Here is a 21,389-nt window from a genome sequence, read left to right on the forward strand (position 1 = left end):
GCTAATCTTAGCTCTCCCTAGTCAGAAAATATCTGTTTCAGGATTATATTTAGGCAGGGGAGTAGGGACCTGTTGGCCAGCTTCTCTCAGGGGATGGCTGAGAGGCATCAGGTTCCCCCTGCAAGTGACAGCCAGCTCAGCCACTGTCACTGACTGTGCTGCAGGACCACAGGCCACAGTCCCTACCAGCCACCCCTGATCAGAAAGGCACAAGCATTTCTCTTTTAATATAAATTTGTTATTTTATTGAACAGGATTAACAATCAACTGTCCAGAATCCAAATAAGCAACTCTTCTTCAGAAATAATTTTTGGAGAAAAATGACCCAAAAAAGGCCTGTTTCTTACCACAATCATGTCCCTAAAAGTGATACTTTATCTTTTGCTTTATAAAAGTAAGAAAATCACTCTCTCATCTTCATTTATCTTATCTATGTGTATATATGCACCACATACTTCAGAGATGAGTATTGTACTCTGAAGACCAATATGGAAGCCCAGAAAGAATGGGAATACTCCCAGCACACCATCACTGCTGGCAGAGACTGGACCAGTCCATGGTCTGTCCGTGGCAATGGTGACCATGGCCCCTTGTCAAAGGCAACTTTTTGGTACAGTATCTTTGGAGTGAGCATCTTGGCAGACCCCTGGGATGCTAAAGCACACCACACACTCAGGTAAGAAAACAATGGTCTCTTCTCTGGATGCACAGCTCTGTTGCTTATTGAGTAAAAACACTATAATGCCATAAAATCACTAAGGAATTTTTGGTGAGTTTCTCTGTATAAATTCTCCACCAAATCGAAGACCTGAATTCTAGCCAGTGTCATAATTGAGTGAGAGAGGCAATCAGATGGACCTGAGTCAATGTGTGACATTGGGTCCAACTTAATTTACTTGTTCATCCTTAAGAGTGCCTAATGATTGTGTCAAATCAGAAAGAGGGCAGAATTGTTAAACCAGGCAATCAATCACATTTTTATCAAGTCCTAAACAAAGGTGAGAGGAAGATCAAACTGCAGTTCACAGGAGTTCTCCAAGATGAGTAAAAAAGTGGGGAAAATCCCAGAAGGCAGATTTTGGCCCGGGGTGATAAAATTATGTTCCAGCTTCCTATGTGTGTGTGAGGGTGGTCATGGCCAGCTGTGAGCACAGCTGGGGCCTCAGCCCAAGGTGTGCAATTCTGCAGCTGTGACACTGGGAGGCCTGATACATGGGAGTTCTTGTCCAAGAAAGGATGCCAAAAAGATTGTATTTTGTTTTAAATGCCCTTCGGACCTGCGCACGGGCAGGGGCACCAGCCTGCAGCTTGTTCTTGTTCCAGTCTTGTTAGTACAAGACTAACCCTGGGTAAATATAGCTGTGACCAAACCCTTCCACCCACAGGGTCAAGAATAAAGCCTCTGTGTCTGAAAAGGCTGCTAGCTCCCTGCCAGCACCAGCACACCTCTTCCCTGGAAAGGTGAAGATTAACCCAGGCCACAGAGTTGAAAGTGGTTATTTCAGCACTGCAGGCAAGGGCCAGGCAGGTCAGTGGGGCAGGACAGGTAAAACAGGGAAAGAGGAGGGTGAAAAATGTAGGGGAGGTTCTTCTGTTTGCATTTGCAGTGCAGAAACACCAGCAGATGGAGGAGGGAGTCAGGCCAGCAGGCAGATCCAGTCTGCTTGCACAGCAGCAGGGTAGGAAGCTGGATATCCATTCAGGAGAGAGGCTGTGGGGTACAAGCAGGCGTATGTGATACTCTGATTCTGATGAGCACTCTAAGGGTCAACACAGGGCTGCCAGGAATAGAGACTGACTCTGGGCACCTCCTGCCAGTGCTCCCACTGGCACAGAGGAGAGTCAGGCACTGTGAAGAAGGGCCCTGCTCCAGGCTGGCTCCAGGGACGGGTCACGATGCGTTGGGGACCATCCCATAGGCTTCATACAGCTTGTTGAGCAGCTCCTGCTTTTCCTTCTCAGGTAAGAAGCTGGACTGGGCTGCGTTGATGTTCTGAGGAGGCAGAGGGGGAGCACAGGGACATTAAGACACATCAGACATGAACACATAGTTGTGCACATCCCAGCACCTGGCTCTGAGCAGCAACAGACGAGGGAGAGTGTAAAGTTTCCACCCTCAGATTCATTCCCATGGCCGTATTTTGTGCCAACTGCTCTGGCCCATCACTAGCAGCAGTCCCAGGAGAAATGAGACCAGCACAAAGCAAAGGTCTTTAAATACTCTGGAATTTTTGGGATGTGTACTTTGAGCCTGGTCCTACTTTCCTGCTTACAAGGCCAGAGCAGAGTTTTCTGGTTTCCATTAAAAACTCTTCAGCTTATAAAGAAAAACCAGCAGGTTGTTCTGCACTGAGACACCAGCAGAGCACCCAGCCAAGGCCCACTTACAACTCTCTTGAACTCCTCCTCAGTGAATCCCATGTGTTCCTTCACAATGCCATAGTCCTTGTCAATGGTGGAGTTGAAGATGAGGGGGTCATCGGTGTTTAGAGAATAGTTGGCACGATCCTTCTTAAATCTGTAAGGAAATCAGGCTGAACTGGTGGGCAGAGCACCGGGTGTGACACTGCAGTTCTCAGGGTGAAACGCAGCAAAAGCAAAGACATCAGGGCTGTCTCTGCAGCTGGCACTGCTGGGGAAAGCACAAGGCCCAGCTTGTCCTGCTGTGGCTCTGCTCTGCTCTGCCAGGAGGGGCTGGGGTGCAGCATCCATGGCTCAGAGCAGGGCAGGAGGCACAGAACAGCCTCCCCAAGGGACCCCCACACCCCTCCAGCTGCACCAGGCTCTCCCGTGCCAAAGGACATGGATGTGCCACGTTGTCCTACATAATTAGATGTGCCTTAGTTTTGTAAAGCAATAAAGCAGCTGTAATCATCCCAAATCCTGGTTATTTGAGATTTCACATAATTGAGAAGGCTTACTGTATCACGGGGTGTTTGGTGAAGTCCGGAGAACATGCTCCAGTGAGATAACTGGACCAAGGGCAGACCTGTTTGGGGGAGTTAAGCATGAAAACCAGAATCAGCCACATGGATCTGAACCCCAGCTGTGGACAGAGATAGCTCAGCACACTGGTAAAACCAGATTAGAGCTCCGTTCACAGCTGCCCCTCAGCATTACTCTCACAGACCAGTACATGTCCCAGGATTCAAGGAGCCCACAGCCCACATGATGACAGAGGATGTTGCCCATGGCCAGTCAGTCGCCAGCCCTGTGCCAATCACAGTTGTGAAACCACTTGCATTAAGCACATATGCCCTCTATTAGCTGGGTATGTCCATTCTGGGGAAAAGCAAAAGAAATCCTTACATGCACTGTATCTCCCAGGCATTCCCACCCTCTAACCAGACTTGCTCTGGTACAGCAGCCTGATTTGTGGAAGGACAAGCCTTCAGGCTTGAGGTGTGTAAATCATAAATAAGCCCTCCAAAATTCATCCTTGGCCACACAAAGATCCATTCTTTCTGCTCTGTCCCTCCCACAAGCTGCTGTGCTCAGCAGTGCTCCCTGCAGCACATCCCAGCAAACAGACAGGTTTGTTCCCAATGTTTTTCCTGTGGAGCTTTGGGCATCTGGGCTAAACACAACATCCCTGTACATGTGGCCAGCCCTTGGGTGTCAGGTCCTGTCCCTGGCTGTGGCACAGCCCCAGTGAGGGCTTGTTTCCCACTCAGACAGCAGTTACCTGCTTCCCATACTCCCACCACACGTCCTTACCTCAAAATGCATCTTTATTTTCAGCAGCTCTCTGTAGAGCTCAGCATCCTCGACGACGTGGTATCCATGGCCAACACGCTCGGCCTTCAGGACATAAACTGCCTAGAGAGCACAGGAAAACCACTCAGAGCCCCCAGGCATAGCTCAGCCCTGCCTGCCCAGAGACCCCCATCCCCCTGCAGGGACCCTGCACCACTGAGCTGCCTCGTGGGATGTCCTTTTCCAGCCATCAGATCTGTGCCCAGTGTTCCCTCTGCCGTGGCTATGGGGAGGACTGGGATGCCTCTCCCTGGTGCAGGACATGTCACACCCCTGTCCCTCCCTGCCCTGAGTCAGGAACTCCTGGTACCTCCTTGACCATGGCAGCGGGGCCGGCCTCCCCAGCATGGACAGTGCGATGAATGCCACACCTCTCAGCTTCCTGCAAAACAAAGACAACACATTCTGTCCATCACCTGCAGCTCAGGGGCTGCCACTGCTCTTGGGGTATAGCAAAGCTCCTGTGCCAACAGCCCACAGATCACCAGCCTCGCACTCCAAGGGCTGCAGGAGCTCGGTAATGTCACATAGAGAGACACTGGAAAATCCTGGTTATCTTCCACTGGAGCTCAGCCAGGCTCTTCGCGGGCCTTCAATACTGGGTGAGTTCACCACTGCCTCCTCTCCAGACAGCAGCAAGCTCTGAGCTCCTCTTCCTCCACCCCCTTGCCTTTCTGCATGAAACTTGCAGCAGTTCCACGCTTTGGAACTTCTACATATTTGGCCAGCTGCAGCTATGTGGGAGGGTGCAGAAGCACCCCATGGCAGAGATGAAGAAATGCTCTGAGACTGAGCACCTCCATCCTGTAAGGGGCTGGGGGTAGAGGAACCAGTCCTAAGGACCCTGCGAGCACAGCTTTGGGCACAGCTCCATGATCATCCTGAAAATTTCCTTGCCAGGGGGTCACAGGCCACCTGGGCTTTGGGAGGCCATGCAGCCTGGAGGGAAGCCTGGCTCCTGCTTTGCTGGAGAAGGGCCACCCAGCTGGCAGCAGCAGGCAGGCTGCAAGCTCCATCTTGCAGATGTTCTTCACAGACAGCCCTTCAGGGATTTCCACTCAGGGGGGTTTCCAGATACTTAATACCGATGGGAGAGGGGTTTGCCTCAGCATCTCAGAGCCTGAGTGAGACCCTGGCACCGAGACAAGACGCATCCTTCAGACAGAGGAGGCTGGACCTGGGTCCTGCTGGCCCACCAGGGCAGGATGAGGCTGCCTGCCCATCAGTTAAAGAACCCTGTTCTCTGTATATTATTGTTTATAATCACCCTGTTCACTCAGCACAGCAGGGCAGGCATCAGCTCCCACTGATGGGGTGAAGACCCCAAGGAAGCCCCATGCACTTTCAGACCTCAGCACTGCTTGCAAACCACCACCCTTTTTGTCAGGGATGGCGCACAATCTCCTCCTCCTCTCTCCACTGATGGTGGGGACCACAAATTTCCACCAGCAAAGAGGAGTGAGGGTTTCCCTCCCCTCTGAGCCACTGCAAAGGCTGAGGTTTGCTGAGAGCCCCTGAAGCCATTCCAGTGTTTGCGTTTGAGACGATCAGATAAAAGCCCTGCAAATGTGCAGCTTCTCCTCTGCTCCTCGGGTGATTTCTGCCAGACTGGAAAGGCCAGTCTCTCTTCCACCCTTGGCTGTGGTTTCACCAAGCCCTGGGAGCCAACAGCAGTGGGGTGGGGGTTGATTTGGGCTCTGTGTCACTGGTGTCACACTCAGTGCTACAAGGTACCGTGCCAAGCCCCAGCTCTGAGGCCATGTTTTAGCAATGATGCCTGCCATTAATCATTTAGGAAATATAAACAAATACTTCTGCTATTCAACTGAATGTTTTTAATAGCTGCAACGAATTTTTAAGCTGTCCCAGCTGTCTGCAGTTTGAAAAGCATCCCTTCACACACATCCCCCCAATATATATATTTTTTCTTGAAATTTCTTTATAAAAACTTATTCCACAAACCTCATAAGCCTTCTTATGCTCAGAGTAATCCTCCACCTTCAGGGTCTCATCTCCAGCCAGGTCAACAGCCACCACAGAGTCGTTTTGATACTTCTTGCAGAGCTCCACCACCTCTGGAGACCAGCCTGGAAGAGGCAGCACCAGGATTCAGGAGGAAACATTCATAAGGGTCACACCTTCAGCATTTTTCTAAACAAATCCTGGACCTATAGCTAGAAGGCTAGAGCTATTTTATTTATTCTTTCCCAAATTTTGATGCTCAAAAAGAAAGCTAGCAAACTCCTAGGAAGGTCTGTCATCTCTGTGATCTTCAGGCAAACAAAGCTGTCAACTGATCAGTCTGTTGTCAGTGAAATGGAAATCAAATGCATTCACCAGCTATAAAACTGCTCTCATCATGTTTTTCTGCTCACTTCAAGCAGGGGAAAAAAATTAATTGATTTAATTAATTGAAAAACTCCCAAGCAGTGGTGACTGGTGCAGTTGGCTCGAGGTAAGATGAACTGCACTGCCCTGGGGCTGTGAGATGGTGTGTTGGAGAAATCCCTCAACTCCTGAGCTTTCATCCCTTCCCAGTCTGGGCAAGGTGAGGATAAAGGCAAGAACTGTCCCACCAGATGAGCTGTGTCAGGGGGGAGACTGGGCTGGGAGGGATCTCCCTGTACTACAGCCTTCCCTGCCCTGCTGTAGGGCGTCCCTGACTCTCCCAAGGATTCTACTCCTGGTGGGACAGAGCTGAAGTTTTATCTATTTGCCATCAGTGAGGAAGAGACTAACAAGTGGCCAACAACTGCTTCAGAGTTCTCTCTGGCCAGGATAGATAACCTCTGAGAAAGAAACTGCATCTACCAGCTCACCTAGCACTTAACCTTAGCAGAAAGGCCAAGAAACAGAGATAAACAGTGGTGTTAATAATTAACAGGCACCTGCTATGTACAGACAGTCCCCAAATCATATAAACACACCAGGATGATGTGTGCATCTATTTTGTTTCCCACCATTTTCCAGCTTGCTGGGTTAGACTCATTATTTTATTAACAAGTTTAATAGGAGTTAGTTCTGGCTGTTATCTGTGCCTTTCTCTCAACAGTTCATTAATTACAGGGTGGCTTCTCACTGTGCAGCACATCCTGAATGCACTGCTAAAGACTCTTTAGCAAGCATGTCACTGGCCCTGGGTGTCAGCTGGTGCCCTGGGACACAGGAATGAGAATGCCACCTCTGCTGGTTGCACAAGCAATCCCTCCTGCAGAGAAGTGCAGGCTGCACACATCCTTGGATGCTCCTGCCATGTCCTGCCTTTATCACTTGTGCACTGGCAAGGACTGTGACTGCAGATCAGTGTGACTGTGACTTACAGCTCTCCAGTTTCTACAAAGAAAAACTTTTTTTTTTTCCTAGAAACCAGAAATGCAAGGATCACATTTTCAAAGCATTGTTTGGTGTTGACTCTGCAGGCAGGAAAAAAAAAACCAACCCACTCTCAAATCTACCAGCTTCCAAGAATATGATTTTTCACATTTCTAAACACAAATTAATCATGTACTCACTAGGAAAAATCTTTCCACCATCTACCCGACTAAGCCTACATAAAACCGGTGTGAGATATGAAGATACTCAGAATAAAATTTTCACATAAAATATCTACTGTCACACAGCCTCTCTCTGGCTGCATCCTTCCCTAGGGGAAGATGCTTGCAAAACTCAGCAGCCCATTGAAATGCTGGAAAATGGGTTTTCTTGCTATTCTGGGTCACAGCACCTGTTACCAAAAAAGTTCTTTGTCACAGCTGCTGATTTTGTCAAAAACATTTTATATTTGTGCCTTAAGTATATCAGCCTTGCATTTTCAGCTTAATCCAGCAGAGACTGGCTGCTGGCAGAGGATTCTCTGGCTGCCCCACGACCCAGGCTGAGGAAGGAGCATCCTGCTGTAGGACCATGACCAGGGAAGTGGGAGATGTCATGCCTGGACCCCTTCCACGACCATTTGCTCTCAGACCCCCACTCACTCATGGCTCACTGTGCCAATGGTTTTACTGGCCCAGGGTGAGCTCTGGCCTTTGGGCAGGGAGCAGAGATCACAGCTCCCCCAGGAGAGGACAGAAGAGCCCCTTTTGTCCTCCAGCAAGACCTTTCAGACACTGGTTGTACCCACAGACCCCAGTCCTGCATCCAGCAGAGCTTTGCCCTACAGTGAAAGGAGCAGGGGACCCCCAGAATCTCCTCAGCACTGTCTGGTCCTGCAGCAGCCCCACAGACCAGGGCTGTCCCCACATTCCTGCAGGGCCCCAGCCCCAGGGACGTCCCCCCACCACGCCTCAGGGAAGGGGAGCAGAGCAGCAGGGGAGCTGCAATACATTACTTGGCATATGGCGCATGCAGCATAGAATAGACCTGGCTTTGATGTGGAAATCCCTTTCTCCATCCTTCAGTCCCTGATTTACGAGCTGAACCACTTCGTCTGGAGTGAGGTCTCCCCTGCAGGGAAGAAAAGCCATCAGCAGGAGGCCAGGCACTCGCCAGGGAGGCAGGCAGGAGCCAGAGGTCCAGCCCAGCACCCCTGGGAGGACAGGCTGCCCCAGGCTCCACTCGCCAAGGAGAGCACCCAGAGCACCCTCCACACCCACTGCACACATCAGCACTGGGGCAGGCACAGGGGACACCAGGATTTAGAAAAGCTTGGGGAACTGGGTGCCCATCCTGCCTGAGCGGAGGATCCCCCTCTTGCCAGAGCATCTCATTAGGGCACACAATTCTCTGCAGCCAGGCAGGGGCAAGCCCAGGGCTCAGCACCTACCACAGCAACTTTGGAGGGGCCCCAGAGCACAGCAGTGATTTAATGAGAGGCCCATGTCACAGAGGGGATGACATGAAAGGAAGGGATCAGACCACGAGCACCCTCCAACACCACCCACCATCTCTGCCAGCTCAAATTCCCATTTTGTGGTCAGGCAGTCCATGTGTGGACATTTCTTTCCCTCTCACAGGGAAGGCCTTCAGCCAGATGGTTCAGCACAGCTGCTCTGCACATGCAGAACTCGGTGCCCAGAGCAGGGGATGTTAAAACACTGCAGCACACTGAAGTATTTAAGATGAAAAACCCTATCGATGGGAGAGGGAGATGGAAGCATGCTGGCTCTAGCTGCATGGGAGGAGAGAGGAGGTTTGTTCCAGCAGCCTTTGAATGCCCAGTGGCTGACTGGCATGGGGATGCCTTCTCCATGCCCAACCAGACACCCAGCAGCTCCCCAGCATGGCAGGATCACTCACTCAGCTTGTCCCCATGGGATGGGAGCCACACCAGAGTTGGCCAGGAGGTGAGGGCTGTACCGAACCTCCACGTAGCCCACTCCTTCCTTTGCTTTTGTTTCCACAAACTCGTAGGCAATTCTCTTCACCGCCTCACGGTCACCCCTGCAGGGATGGCAGTGGCTCCTGTCACCCTCAGGGCCCACAGGGGACCCCCAAGGCTGAGCCAAGGGATTCTGCCAAGGGTTGAGGGGGAAAAAGCAAAAAGCAGGGTACTTACGCAATGGCAGGCATGTAGTAATTAAATTTCTCTAGAAATTTGGGAAGTGTCAGTGGTGTGTCATAGCTGATATAATTCATGAGCTCCTCAACAGTATTCCCAGGGAGAGGGATGCCTCTTTTCCTGGAAACGAAGTCACATGAAGTTACTGATGGGGAAGGTTATCACATTTTTAATCAGCCCATTTTACACAACAATCCCATCCAAAGCTGGCAGCACCGAGCACCATTTCCTCACAGGAAAGATACAGCACACACTGTCCTTCCAAAATCTCCTCATGGATGGAGCCCTGAATCTCAGCAGAGAGGACAGCAATCCAGCACACAGGCAAAGCACAAACAAACCAAAATACAAGCCTAGGCTGACCCGGCAGGAACACGGCCAGGGCACATTTTAAGCTTAAGAAGGAGTTCATCTAAAGGGGCTCTGGATTATTTCTTGGCACCTCCTAGATCTAGCAGCAGAATTGCCAAAATTCTTTTAAAAAGTTAATTTCCACTTATGCAGGCTCAAAGGATTGAAAAATCCAGAGCTGCTCTGAGGCCTGGGATCACACAGGCAGCAGGGTCGTGGCTCACGGGTTCAGTGCCAGCAGCTCTCACAAGTGAGCTGCTCCCTGAGCCCAGCATCCTGGTGGCATCTTCTGTGACAGGAACGCCTCCCACACAGGAACAGACAGCAGACACTGCTGTCACCAAGGGACAGACACGCTAATGCCCACATAAATGCTTCCAAGAGGGAAGAGGCCACCTTTCCCAGGAGCAGCTGGAATACCCAGTGGGTGAAGGAGCTCCTGGTGTGGTGACAGTTGAGATCAAGGGGGCTGCCTGCCAAGGGTGCTGCGGCTTCCTGGACAGCCTTTGCCACCCCCAACCTCTGGTACCCTGCACAAGCCAAAACAAATTTGGAGTAATAACTGACATTTGTTTTTAATCCTCTTTCCTGCCACAACGAATTACAGCTGACTGATGGGAGAACTCTGCTAATAGAGACAAAACACCACGGACAGCTTGAGTGCTGCAATGCCAGCAACCATCCCAATGAGCCATGCAGAGACACAGTCCAAGGGACCCCACTCCTGGGCTTGGTAAACACTGCTCCTTCCCCACTCAGCCAGGAAGGAAACCAGCCCCACGCTCAGCCCTCACAGGCAATCTGCACAGATTAAGTTGCTGGCACTCAGCAGGGAACACTCATCCCTGCCAAGGCATCGGTTTTCCTCCCTGCCTTGCCCTTTCCATGGCACTGACACATCAGTCTCTGCTCCAGGAACCGACCTGCACCTTCCTCCACCTGCCTCAGGAAAGTTTCCTGCAGCAAAGCCACTTCCCTGACCTCAGTTGTGTGCTTCCTGAAGCAGTGCCTTCATGCTGCATCAGTGGCAGAGCTTTGGGATCATCCACGCTGGAATCACCCCTCTGGATGAGGAGATCTGGTGGATCATGCCAGTGTGGCTTTTGGAGCTGCTGCTGCCCCATCCAACCCCCCTTGTAGGTGGGATTCTTCTTGAAGCAAAGTGGCCAGAGGGGAACATGTTTGTCCTCACTGCCACCTCGGTGTCCTGCCCAGAGCTCCCTCCAGCCTCCAGCACCATGCACACCATCCCAGCACAGACAGGGCACCTCTCCTGGGGACACCTGGTCCCTGTGAGGGGCCTGTCACAGCTCTGAGTCCTTTGGCTGAGCAGGAATGATGCAAAGACTGACCCAGACCTGACAGAACCAGAACAAAGTTTCTATAAACAGCTGAGTTCAGCAGTGCACTGCCCAAGGGGGCTTGTGCATCCCAGCAGCTTGGGGCTCTGTGGTCAAACAGCACCTAGCAAAATTATTGCCAGCTCTTTACCTTTAAAAATAGACCACAAGCAGCTTTCTGTGCCAGGTGGGGTTATTAAGGCAGTCAGTCCCCTAGAGCCTTCTGCACTGCCCCATTGGTTTTCCTGTGTGTGAGTGCAAGTTTTAGAGCCCATGAATAGCACAGCCTTGCTCCACCCGAGGGCAGGCAGGTCAGGGGGATGCCAGGGCTGTTTAAAAATAAGAGGGAACTCAGCACACACTCAGGCAATGAAGGTTTCTGCCCTAAGAAAGGATCCTGGCACAGGATCCCCAGACAGCCAATGCCTCCTGGGTTTCAGGGCTCCTGCAATTCTCCTAGGGGACTACACTGGCATTTTCTGTTTGCAGGCAGAGGGACGCAGCAGAGCCCCAGGAGTCTGCACCAACTCTTCTGTTTATTTGGACCTGTGTTCCAGCCCTGCAGCTCAGCAGCAGGAACCCTCACTGAGTTCACCATGCCAGCATCCAGCAAAAGATGGGATGGACAGCCCTGACCCACCCTCCTTTCTCTGACTACACAGCAAAAAGCATGGCCAGGCCCTGCAGAAAAAGCTACTCCAGCAAGACTATTTCCCCCTAGGACTGCACTGCCTTGGAATCTGCTGGGCTCACAGGATGCCAGCACCACTTCCCTTCCTCCTCAGAACTGACTTCCTCCCCAAAATACCAGAGCTGTGCCCAAGAGCTGTTTCCCAAAATCCTGACCCTTGCCACCTTCCTGATCTGAGGGTATCAGTGACAGCTGGAAGAAATCTTGTTTATTTTGCTTACAAGGGTGGAGCCAGGCCCTCACACAGGTTAATCATTCACCCCATGCTTCCCACACCATCTCCACTGAAGGAAGATGCACGTGGACTCTGTCAAGGAAACAACCTCTCTCCAAATCACTGCCAAGTGCTTCCCTGGGTCACTTCGTGACTCCCTGACTGCTGACACTGGGCACACAGCCTGGAATCCAAATGCACATGGCAGCAGGGCAGGCAAGGGCACCCAAGCTGGTTTCTCCTCCCGAACTGTGGAACAGCACCACCACCAAGACAACAGTCCCGGCCTGCTGTCATTCCACTTGGTTTTGTGGAAAAGAAATGAGAATACAGCACCTCTGCTGTGTCCTGGTACACTTCAAAGGCAGGAAGCTCTTTATGAGACATTGTCTGGACTTTTCTCATGGTGGCTGCTCTGAGCTTGCCCAGCTCACAAACCCACCTCACACACATTCCTGCTACCTGGGAAGCCCCCCTGTCCTTTGGGGTGGGCTCGGTGTCCTCACACTGTGCAGTCAGGTCTGGGCAGAGACAGACCCAGCACCAGCCAGGTGTGCTGCCTGCAGGAGCTGCTCTGTCACAGATCTGGACAGAAGGGAGGATGCCTTTGAACTGCAGCTCCCAGATTTTCCTTCCCCCCACAACTCACTTGCCAAAGTACAAGATGGTCTCTGGCCTGATGGCTCCATCCAGGTGGACGTGAAGCTCAACCTGCAATGAGAGAAATGGGTCAGGTACTCTTGAGCTGCAACAATAATTCAGAGAGAAGTAACTGGTGCTCACATGGGTATAAATGTAGCCAATACAGGGACAAAGTCATGACAAGGAGACACATAAACATTTTTTAAATATAATCATTATAAAGTTAATTTTTCAATATCTAAGTATTGCCTAAATGTTTTGTTATGGCTGCTGCAGCTCATACATTTTATGAATCTTTAGAAATTTATCCTGTTTCCAGTAATTTTTAGGAACCACTCTATCCTTATTTCAAGTTCAAGAGAAATAAAAAAGCAAACCCTAAACACCTTCACTTTCCAGCCTGCTTCCTCTTTGAAATCACAGGCAGCCAAACACTAATTAATTTGCTAAGAGTCATTACAGGAAAACTTTGACTTCGCTTCCAAGAATCAGCTCCTGATGGGTTGTTAATTACATGGTATTATCAGGGTTTACAGGCTGTCTAATCTGACACAAAGGGTCAGTCCCATGGCACAAAGGTGCAGTAAAAAAATAATAATAACAAGTGGCCCCATAGAGCTAACAAGGTTTCAAAATAAAACACTTAAATTTTTACTCATTAAAAATGGGACAGTAACTCAGGTCTTTTCACTCTGAAGCCGTATTTCCCCATTATTGCTGAAACATTGGGTTTTGGAGAAAGAGATCCAGAAGAGCAAAAGCAACATTTTTCCATTAGTCAGTTGGGGCTTTTGGAGGAACATGACAAATGTGATTTGGAAGTCGAACTGGGAAGGAAAATATTAGCTGTAAAATGTGTCAGCTAGATATCCATCTTTCCAGAACTGTTTTCTTTTAAGTAATGAAATAGCTTACAAAATACATATTTGATTTTATTGTATTTTTAAAAGTAACTGTAGATTAGAAACTTAACACACAAAGTTCCTTTTACTTATAACATCATGGGTATTTATTTACAATATCTATGCATTTTCCTGCAGAGATGATAGCTGCAGGGTGCCAAGGGTAAGAATGGAGTAGGATTCAGAAGAGGACTGGATATTTGCATGGATAACTAAACTACCCAGGGTTATTAATTAAAACCCACAAACCCTGTGGTGTCAGGGTATGTATCAAACAATAACTACAAGGAGCTGGGAGAAAATTGAGTAAGTGGTGCCTGCAAGTGTCCAGGAGCAGGTGATGTGAGCTGCTGGCACAGGGCTGGCAGTGCCCACCTCCTCTGGGGCGTGCACTGATGCCCAGGACTCACTCCCAGCCCCACACACACAGCCCTGCACACCTGCCCTGCAGGCACAGGCACCTGACCCACTGCCAGGGCTTTCCCTGGTCCCTTCTGCTGCAAAAGGCAGGGCAGGGACAGTGCTGGGGCTCAGGCCATCTCCACATGATGGCCAAGAAGCTGCCCTGAAACCCTGGTGGGATGCAAAGTGCAGGTGGGCAGGCTCAGGACAGATCAAGCTGCTGGTGGCCATCAGCTGGCCCAGAGGTCATGGGCACGCCACAGACACCACTGACAGCAGACTGTAAAAACAGATCCCTGCCACTTCTACCCTTCAGATATGATCTGAATCTACAGAGAGGAAGATTTAAGAAGGGCAAAACTTGATCTTTCTCCCCTCCTTGAGTTATGCAATCTTGCTTATGAGGACTAAATGTCCTACAAAGCAGCAGATAAAGTAACAGGATACAAACATGGTCTGCATTGCCAGATGTGGACGCTTGGCATGTTTTCCACTCTTGAGCTCCAATTCCTATTTCAAAACCATGCAAGATCCACTCCTTGAGGTATTCAACAACCCTAATGAGTTTCTGATGGAGTTACAGACTTGAAATTTGCTCACACTGGATTTAAAAACAAAGCAACCTGAACCTATTGAGGTCTTCTCCCTCAAGCACTTTTCAAGTGTTTCCTACAAGAACATCCTGACGTGACATTTCCATCCATGAGAAAGCAGGTTCCATGGCACCCTTCATCTATGTAAGTCACCTCCTCCTGCCACATCTGCAGGTGAGATGTTTGTAAAGCAGCAAGTTCCTCTCCAGTATCAGCAACAGGCTCCTTGTCCCCTGCCAGCCTTTTTATGGGTCTGGAGACACTTAAACCAGGTGCTAAGAAGCCCTTGTGCAATGGTGTTCAACCCAAAAAGTTTTGGGTTTCCTCAAGACCAGTGCTTCAGAGCAGAGTTTTTTGCAGCTATAAACTAATCTATGCTATTTAGATGGCCAAAGGACATTCAAGAGAGGAGGAAAGGTGTGCCTACAGGGCTCCAGATAAGGATGCAATCAGCAGAGGCACAACCCAGCAGCTCATCTGCCCCAGGCACCTTGCTCACTAACCCTGAGGCCTTACAGGTTTGTGGGAGGCTGCTCACTGCAGATTACATTTCAGCTCTCTTCCTGCCTGTTTGTTTCGAGTAAACAAAGCACAAGTCTTTTCCAGATACAAATGGGTGACACGACCTTGCCTTAAGCCAAGGAAAGTACCCAGATAAGGATGAAAGAGTTTTCTCTGAACTGTGGCTCCAGGGGACTGTGCCTGAGCCAGCAGAAATTAGGTGAATGCAGGAGCCCAGTGCTTCTTCCAGAGCTCTCTCCTCTCTAGCACACAGCTCCATGTGCATGTGGTCTCCTACCCCAAGCCCTCCAATTTATTTGTAGAGAAAGCGTGAGCACACATATTTTATTGGGATCTCAACACCTGGTGAAGGATCTGAACAGCACCACAGGCTGCACCAGCACTGGACTGGAGCCTTCAACCATTCCAGGACCACTGATCATAGAATCACAGAAAGGTTTGAGTTGGAAAGGAACTTAAAGGTCATTTAGTTCCAGCTCCCGTGCCGTGGGCAGGGATGCCACCCACCAGACCAGATTGATCACTTCCCTTCTCACAGCCCAGCTGGATGTGGTACCACCTGCTCTGATGAAGAAAAGAAAGCAGCAGAACTCTCCAAAGCTTTCCTGAGGAAGGAGCTTTGTTCTTCTCCCAGGTACAGTGAGGACCCTCAGGACCAGCTTTGTGCAGGAACCCTTCAGTCCCTCCTGCACCTCCACTGACTTCCCACCAGCACATCAAAAACCGAGAGTGTAACGCAATAAAAGTTTTAATTTCACTCTAGACTTGTTGGAAGCCAGAGGGATAGATTCAAAGAACGTTCAAAAGGCTGTAAATTGTGCATCCCCAGCAGACAGCCCCCAGCAAGGCCATCACACCAAACCCAGCGATTTCCACTTTTATGCAAAAATGTTTTAGCTCAACCATGTCACATGACTCATTAGTGCAGATATCAGCAAGTTGGTTCAGGATTTTAAAAAGCAGAAGTTTTAGGGGCTCTGGCTTGACTTCTCTGAAAACATTGTAATGTTTTCTTTGAGACGTAATAAGCTTCAAAAATAAATTCAAACACAAAATGAAGGTTCTCGAACATGTTCCATTCCAAGATCAAGTCTGATTATTTTCATTTTAGTGAAATTAAGGGGAAAATGTTAACCAAACATGCAAAGTATTTTCATCCACAGTCAACACAATTTCTCTATTATGGTTTGATCAGTGGACCATGGCACAGCAGTTACCTGCTCAGCTTGCCCATTACATAGCATCAAAAGAGCCATTTGAGCTAAGGCACTTGAAAGATTTCCTGTATTTGGTGGTTTTAGGGTCTTTTTTAAAATATATACAGTGACCAAAGTCAGTCCACCCTTTTTATTGCAAGGTTTCCAGCAGACGTTAATAGATAATCAGGCAGCTGATAAAGCTGCATCATTTTAAAACCCTTAAGAGTGACTTTGCCCAGGATTATTTATCAGCCTCTTAAAAGGTGGTAATTTAGGTTCATTCTATTAATCTCAATGGCTGAAAACCAGGGTAGTTACAGCTGTAATTTGTCAATTATTAGATAAGCATGGCAAATCACTGCAAAAAACAATTAACTATGTTCCCCAAAGACTGGTTTATGGAACTGTGCTGTTAGGAGCAAAGAGTTCCTCATCCTAAGTTCATCTCAAATGCTCATTTAGAAGCAAGAGAGGGCTCAAGAGAGTTGTGAAGTGGAAGTAGCACAGCATTATCCTCAAACCTGAGGACAGCACAAATGCATTTGGGAGATGTACCTGTAACATGCTTTAGGGGATGAGCCTTTAACAGAGAAACATGGGAGGCTACAAGCCCTACAGTGCTCCACTGCAGGAAATATTTGTGCTTTCCATGCATCTGGACAATGATTCATGGGTTTGGTGGCTGAGGAAGAGGAGGGTGCTCCTGTGCTGAGCAGCCTTTAGCACCTTCCTCCTGGCACCAGCTACTCAACATCCACTGACCTCAGTATGGGACTCCTGGTGACATTCTAGGTGATGGTGGCTGTGTCACCACAGGTGATGGTTCCCATGGGGTGGCAGAGCCATGTGCCCACCAACCCACCACAGACCTCCCACCCACACCAGGCCGGAGCAAGGCACCACTTCAGAGCAATAAGCAGAGTCCTGGCACTTTGTGCAGCACCAAGACACCTCTTACTGCCACCATGTTTGACAAGTGGATTTGGGAAGGTCATCCAAGAGTGTCCCTGTACCCCATTATTAAAGAATTGGGCACACAAGGTACCACTGTGTAAGGTATGGCTTGAGCTCAGTGCAGTCTCAGCAGCACCAGGCTCTGCCCCATGCCAAGAAGTGGACAAGCCAAATTCACCATCATCCTCCACACACCATCGTGCATTTGCTGTCCCCACAACACGCAGGGAGAGTCTGCAGTGCCACAGAGTGTGGGACAGGACATCCCCCCTGGGTACAGCCAGCACAGGCACCTTTGGTACCACCAGGCTGGGTCAGCAGGCACTCTTCTCTGAGAGGCTGACACTCACAGTCTGCCCTGCAGGAACACCTGCCCCGTGTCACCTGATGGTTATTTTCAAAATGAGCTGCACCAGCTGCTGGAGAGAGCAGGCCTGACCCCAGAAACCCCTGCTGCCATTCCACTCTCCACAACACAGCTCGAGGCATGTGGGAGCTGCAGGAGAAGCCAGCCACAGGTCCTGGAGCCCCCAGGCTGGGGCTGGCCTGCAAGAAGAGGGCAGCGAGCAAGGACACGTCTCTGCTCTGGCTGTGGGACAGAATGGGTGAAGGTTGACATCAACAGAACATTCACCTTTTCTGTTCCTTTATGGCCTACGATAAGCAGGGTTCAAAGTTGTCCTCCCACAGCTCCCTGTTCATCACTGCAGTCACTGGGAGTCAGCGAGTTCCTGAAAAACGCAGAGGCAGCCCCGGCCCCACATTCAGCTGGGCCTGAAGCTGCTCCAGTTACCAGAAACATCCCTAAAACACTAAACTGATCGTTCCCAATGGCAGAGGATCCAGAGGAATGAATAGGGCACATTAACTGACTTCAGGCCCATTTTTCTTCCCCAAGCCTGACTTAGCAGGTTCACAGGACTGAAAGGGACTGCCTGAGTCAGGAAAACCAGTCTCATAATTGGCAACAGCCAGACAACAGAAGCCTGATCTTAGCAGTAAAACCCTGCAGGTTTTCCTAGGTCTTTCTCTTTGGTATCCCAGTCTCCCATACACTGGAAAAGTGGAAGCACAAATGAAAGAAGAACTTAAGCTGCTTCTCTCGGCCAGTTTAAAATCACCAAGGTGAAACAGACTTTTTTCTTAGCTGATGAAGCACCACCATCTCCCAAAACTGAAGTGGACTTAAAAAGGCTTTAACCATTAGCAGCTACTGGTGCTCCCTGGATTTTGGTATCAAGGTTTGCCTGCTATTGCATGGATCAGCTTCCTAGAAATGGAGCCACAGTGATGCAATGAAACATGAAACAGACCTGTGCACACTGCCCCTTCCAAGTATGTGTGACTTCCCTGGTGCAAACTCAACAGAGATAAACGGTTTGGGTGTGGGAGCAGACTCAAACAGCAGCAAAACCCCCCAATCCTTTCATGGTTTTGGAGACAATTTTCTTCTCTGAAAAAGCCACAAGCTGTTGCCACCACTCATGTTGTCCCAGAGCAGCACCACAACTCTCACATCACTTTTCTTGGTTTCCTCTGCCTTGACTCCTACTTTCCCAAAGAGCCCAAGCTGGCGGAGCTGCTCCCTGTAAAGCACTTTACCCAGAGCACAGCCTGAGAGCTGAGCCCTCCTGCAGCACAGGCAGTACTCTTCCACCAGATCCAGGACTATTGCTAACCACAGCTGTTTCATCTTCTTCCTCCTCTATTTTACAATCTGGATAATAAACACATTACCTTAGGATTCTACCAGAGATGTAGTGTACAGGGCATGGAGAGAGTGAAAGACTGGTGCCTGCTGTCAGAGACTGCTCCAAAGTGGTGTCATGGGTATCTGAAGAATAACTGAACTAAATGTGTAAGAGAAAAAAAAAAAAAGAAAGAAACCACAAAAAAGAACCCAACCAAAAGCACCCAAAATCAACAAAATCAACACGCAAAACAAAATTAAAAAACACAAGAGAAAACATCTGTTTTAGCAGACTACCACAGTGGTTGGGATGCAGGGCTCTTCAGAGCTTGCCCCTTCCCCAGCCAGGCCAGCTGTGCATCCCCAGCCCGGTGGAGCCTGGAGCTGGGATGAGCCTGGAGAGGCGGCGGGATGTGCGGGACACCCGGGACAGCCCGGGCCCGTCCCTGCGGGGAGCACCGGGCCAGGGCAGGGCAGCGCCGGCTGGGACCGAGCACCGGCCCGGGGGACACAACCCCAGCGAGCCCCAGCTCCAGGCGGCTGCAGCCCCGGCGTGCGGAGAGCGGCTGTGGCCTCGGGGGCACCACCGGAGCGCGGCACCTCTGCCCCGGGCACCTCCGCACCGGGCACAGCACTTCTACACCGGGCACGGCACCTCCGCACCGGGCACGGCACCTCTACACCGGGCACGGCACCTCCGCACCGGGCACAGCACTTCTACACCGGGCACGGCACCTCCGCACCGGGCACGGCACCTCTACACCGGGCACGGCACCTCTACACCGGGCACGGCACCTCTACACCGGGCACAGCACTTCTACACCGGGCACAGCACCTCTACACCGGGCACGGCACTTCTACACCGGGCACGGCACCTCTACACCGGGCACAGCACTTCTACACCAGGCACGGCACCTCCGCACCGGGCACGGCACTTCTACACCGGGCACAGCACCTCTACACCGGGCACAGCACCTCTACACCGGGCACGGCACTTCTACACCGGGCACGGCACCTCTACACCGGGCACAGCACTTCTACACCAGGCACGGCACCTCCGCACCGGGCACGGCACTTCTACACCGGGCACAGCACCTCTACACCGGGCACAGCACCTCTACACCGGGCACGGCACTTCTACACCGGGCACGGCACCTCTACACCGGGCACAGCACTTCTACACCAGGCACGGCACCTCCGCACCGGGCACGGCACTTCTACACCGGGCACAGCACCTCTACACCGGGCACAGCACCTCTACACCGGGCACAGCACCTCTACACCGGGCACGGCACTTCTACACCGGGCACGGCACCTCTACACCGGGCACAGCACCTCTACACCGGGCACAGCACCTCTACACCGGGCACAGCACCTCAGCCCCGGGCACAGCACCTCAGCCCCGGGCACGGCACCTCTACACCGGGCACGGCACTTCTACACCAGGCACGGCACCTCTACACCGGGCACGGCACCTCCGCACCGGGCACGGCACTTCTACACCGGGCACAGCACCTCTACACCGGGCACAGCACCTCTACACCGGGCACGGCACTTCTACACCGGGCACAGCACCTCTACACCGGGCACGGCACCTCCGCACCGGGCACGGCACTTCTACACCGGGCACAGCACCTCTACACCGGGCACAGCACTTCTACACCGGGCACAGCACCTCTACACCGGGCACAGCACCTCAGCCCCGGGCACGGCACCTCTACACCGGGCACGGCACCTCCGCACCGGCACCTCAGCCCCGGGGCGCCCCTTGCTCCCCGCTCCCGTGCACAGCCCCTCGGTGCCGGTGCACGGCCCGTTCCCGGCGCTGCGCCCCCGGCAGCGCTGCCAGCCCACCTTGGGTCCCCCGAAGATCCTCTGTGCCCGCTCCATGCTGCCTCTGCCGCCGCTGCCGCCGCTCTGCCGCCGCCGCTCCGCGCCCGCCGCCGGCCCCGCCCCGGCCCGCCCCGCGCACGCCGGGCCCGGGGCAGGCACACGGAGCGCCGCGGCGGCGGGGACACCCTGGAGTGCATCGCGTTCCTCCCTCCTGCCACCGCAGGGACACCTGGCGCTGTCCCAGGCTGCTCCAAGCCCCGTCCCGCCTGGCCTTGGACACTGCCAGGGATCCAGGGGCAGCCACAGCTTCTCTGGGCACCCCGTGCCACCCTCAGCGTTCTCACAGGGGAGAATTTCTCCTTCACGTGTAATCTAAACCCAGCCTTCCTGCAATCCCATTCGTTTTTCCTTCAGGAGCTGAGGGCCCAGGTGGATCTGCTCCTCCAACAATAACGCTGGCAGAAAATAGAACAGGAAAAAAATCGGCCTGAAGAACAGGAAAGCAGTCTCCAGCTTTGATTGCAGGCTTAAGCCAATTCAACAATGTTTGTTTTAACCTTTCCTGCTCTCAAACCTGCTGCTCAGTGACTCGCTTTGTTTTGTCTGATAGCTTTCTGTTCACCATACACCTGCCTGCAGCTCCTGCAAATTCACACTCAGCTTTTCATTTCTTGTTTTCAGTGACCTGTTTTATGCTGCTCTTCTGCCTCCTGCTTTCCTCTCCCATGGGTGATATGCATGGCAGCTCACATCTTTGAAGACAGTGAGGCAGAAAGCCACAGAATCACGGAATGGTTGGGAAG

General features: G+C 51.4%; 1 protein-coding gene across 1 annotated transcript; it reads right to left on the bottom strand.

Moving 5' to 3' along the window:
* Positions 1–216: 216 nt before the first annotated feature.
* On the bottom strand, positions 217–20,740 carry ADA (adenosine deaminase). Its single transcript, XM_063404604.1, has 11 exons — positions 20,608–20,740; positions 12,499–12,560; positions 9,251–9,373; positions 8,992–9,135; positions 8,084–8,199; positions 5,719–5,843; positions 4,067–4,138; positions 3,718–3,819; positions 2,922–2,989; positions 2,389–2,518; positions 217–1,993 (listed from the first exon to the last, which is right to left on the bottom strand). The coding sequence occupies exons 1-11, from the start codon at positions 20,641–20,643 to the stop codon at positions 1,892–1,894; spliced, it is 1,080 nt and encodes a 359-aa protein (XP_063260674.1). The 5' UTR covers positions 20,644–20,740; the 3' UTR covers positions 217–1,891.
* Between the last annotated feature and the right edge of the window lie 649 nt (positions 20,741–21,389).

The sequence above is a fragment of the Prinia subflava genome, chromosome 8 (genome assembly GCF_021018805.1).
Source record: "Prinia subflava isolate CZ2003 ecotype Zambia chromosome 8, Cam_Psub_1.2, whole genome shotgun sequence".
NCBI classification, from domain to species: Eukaryota; Metazoa; Chordata; class Aves; order Passeriformes; family Cisticolidae; genus Prinia; species Prinia subflava.

Bases quoted from the DNA above. Each gene is read 5' to 3' on its own strand.
- ADA (XM_063404604.1), bottom strand. From the start codon at position 20,643: ATGGAGCGGGCACAGAGGATCTTCGGGGGACCCAAG. The intron at 5,844-8,083 runs GTAATGTATTGC...TGCCTCTTCCAG, and splicing joins CTGCATGCGCCATATGCCAA to GCTGGTCTCCAGAGGTGGTG. The intron at 4,139-5,718 runs GTTTGTGGAATA...TTTGTTTTGCAG, and splicing joins AGCATAAGAAGGCTTATGAG to GAAGCTGAGAGGTGTGGCAT.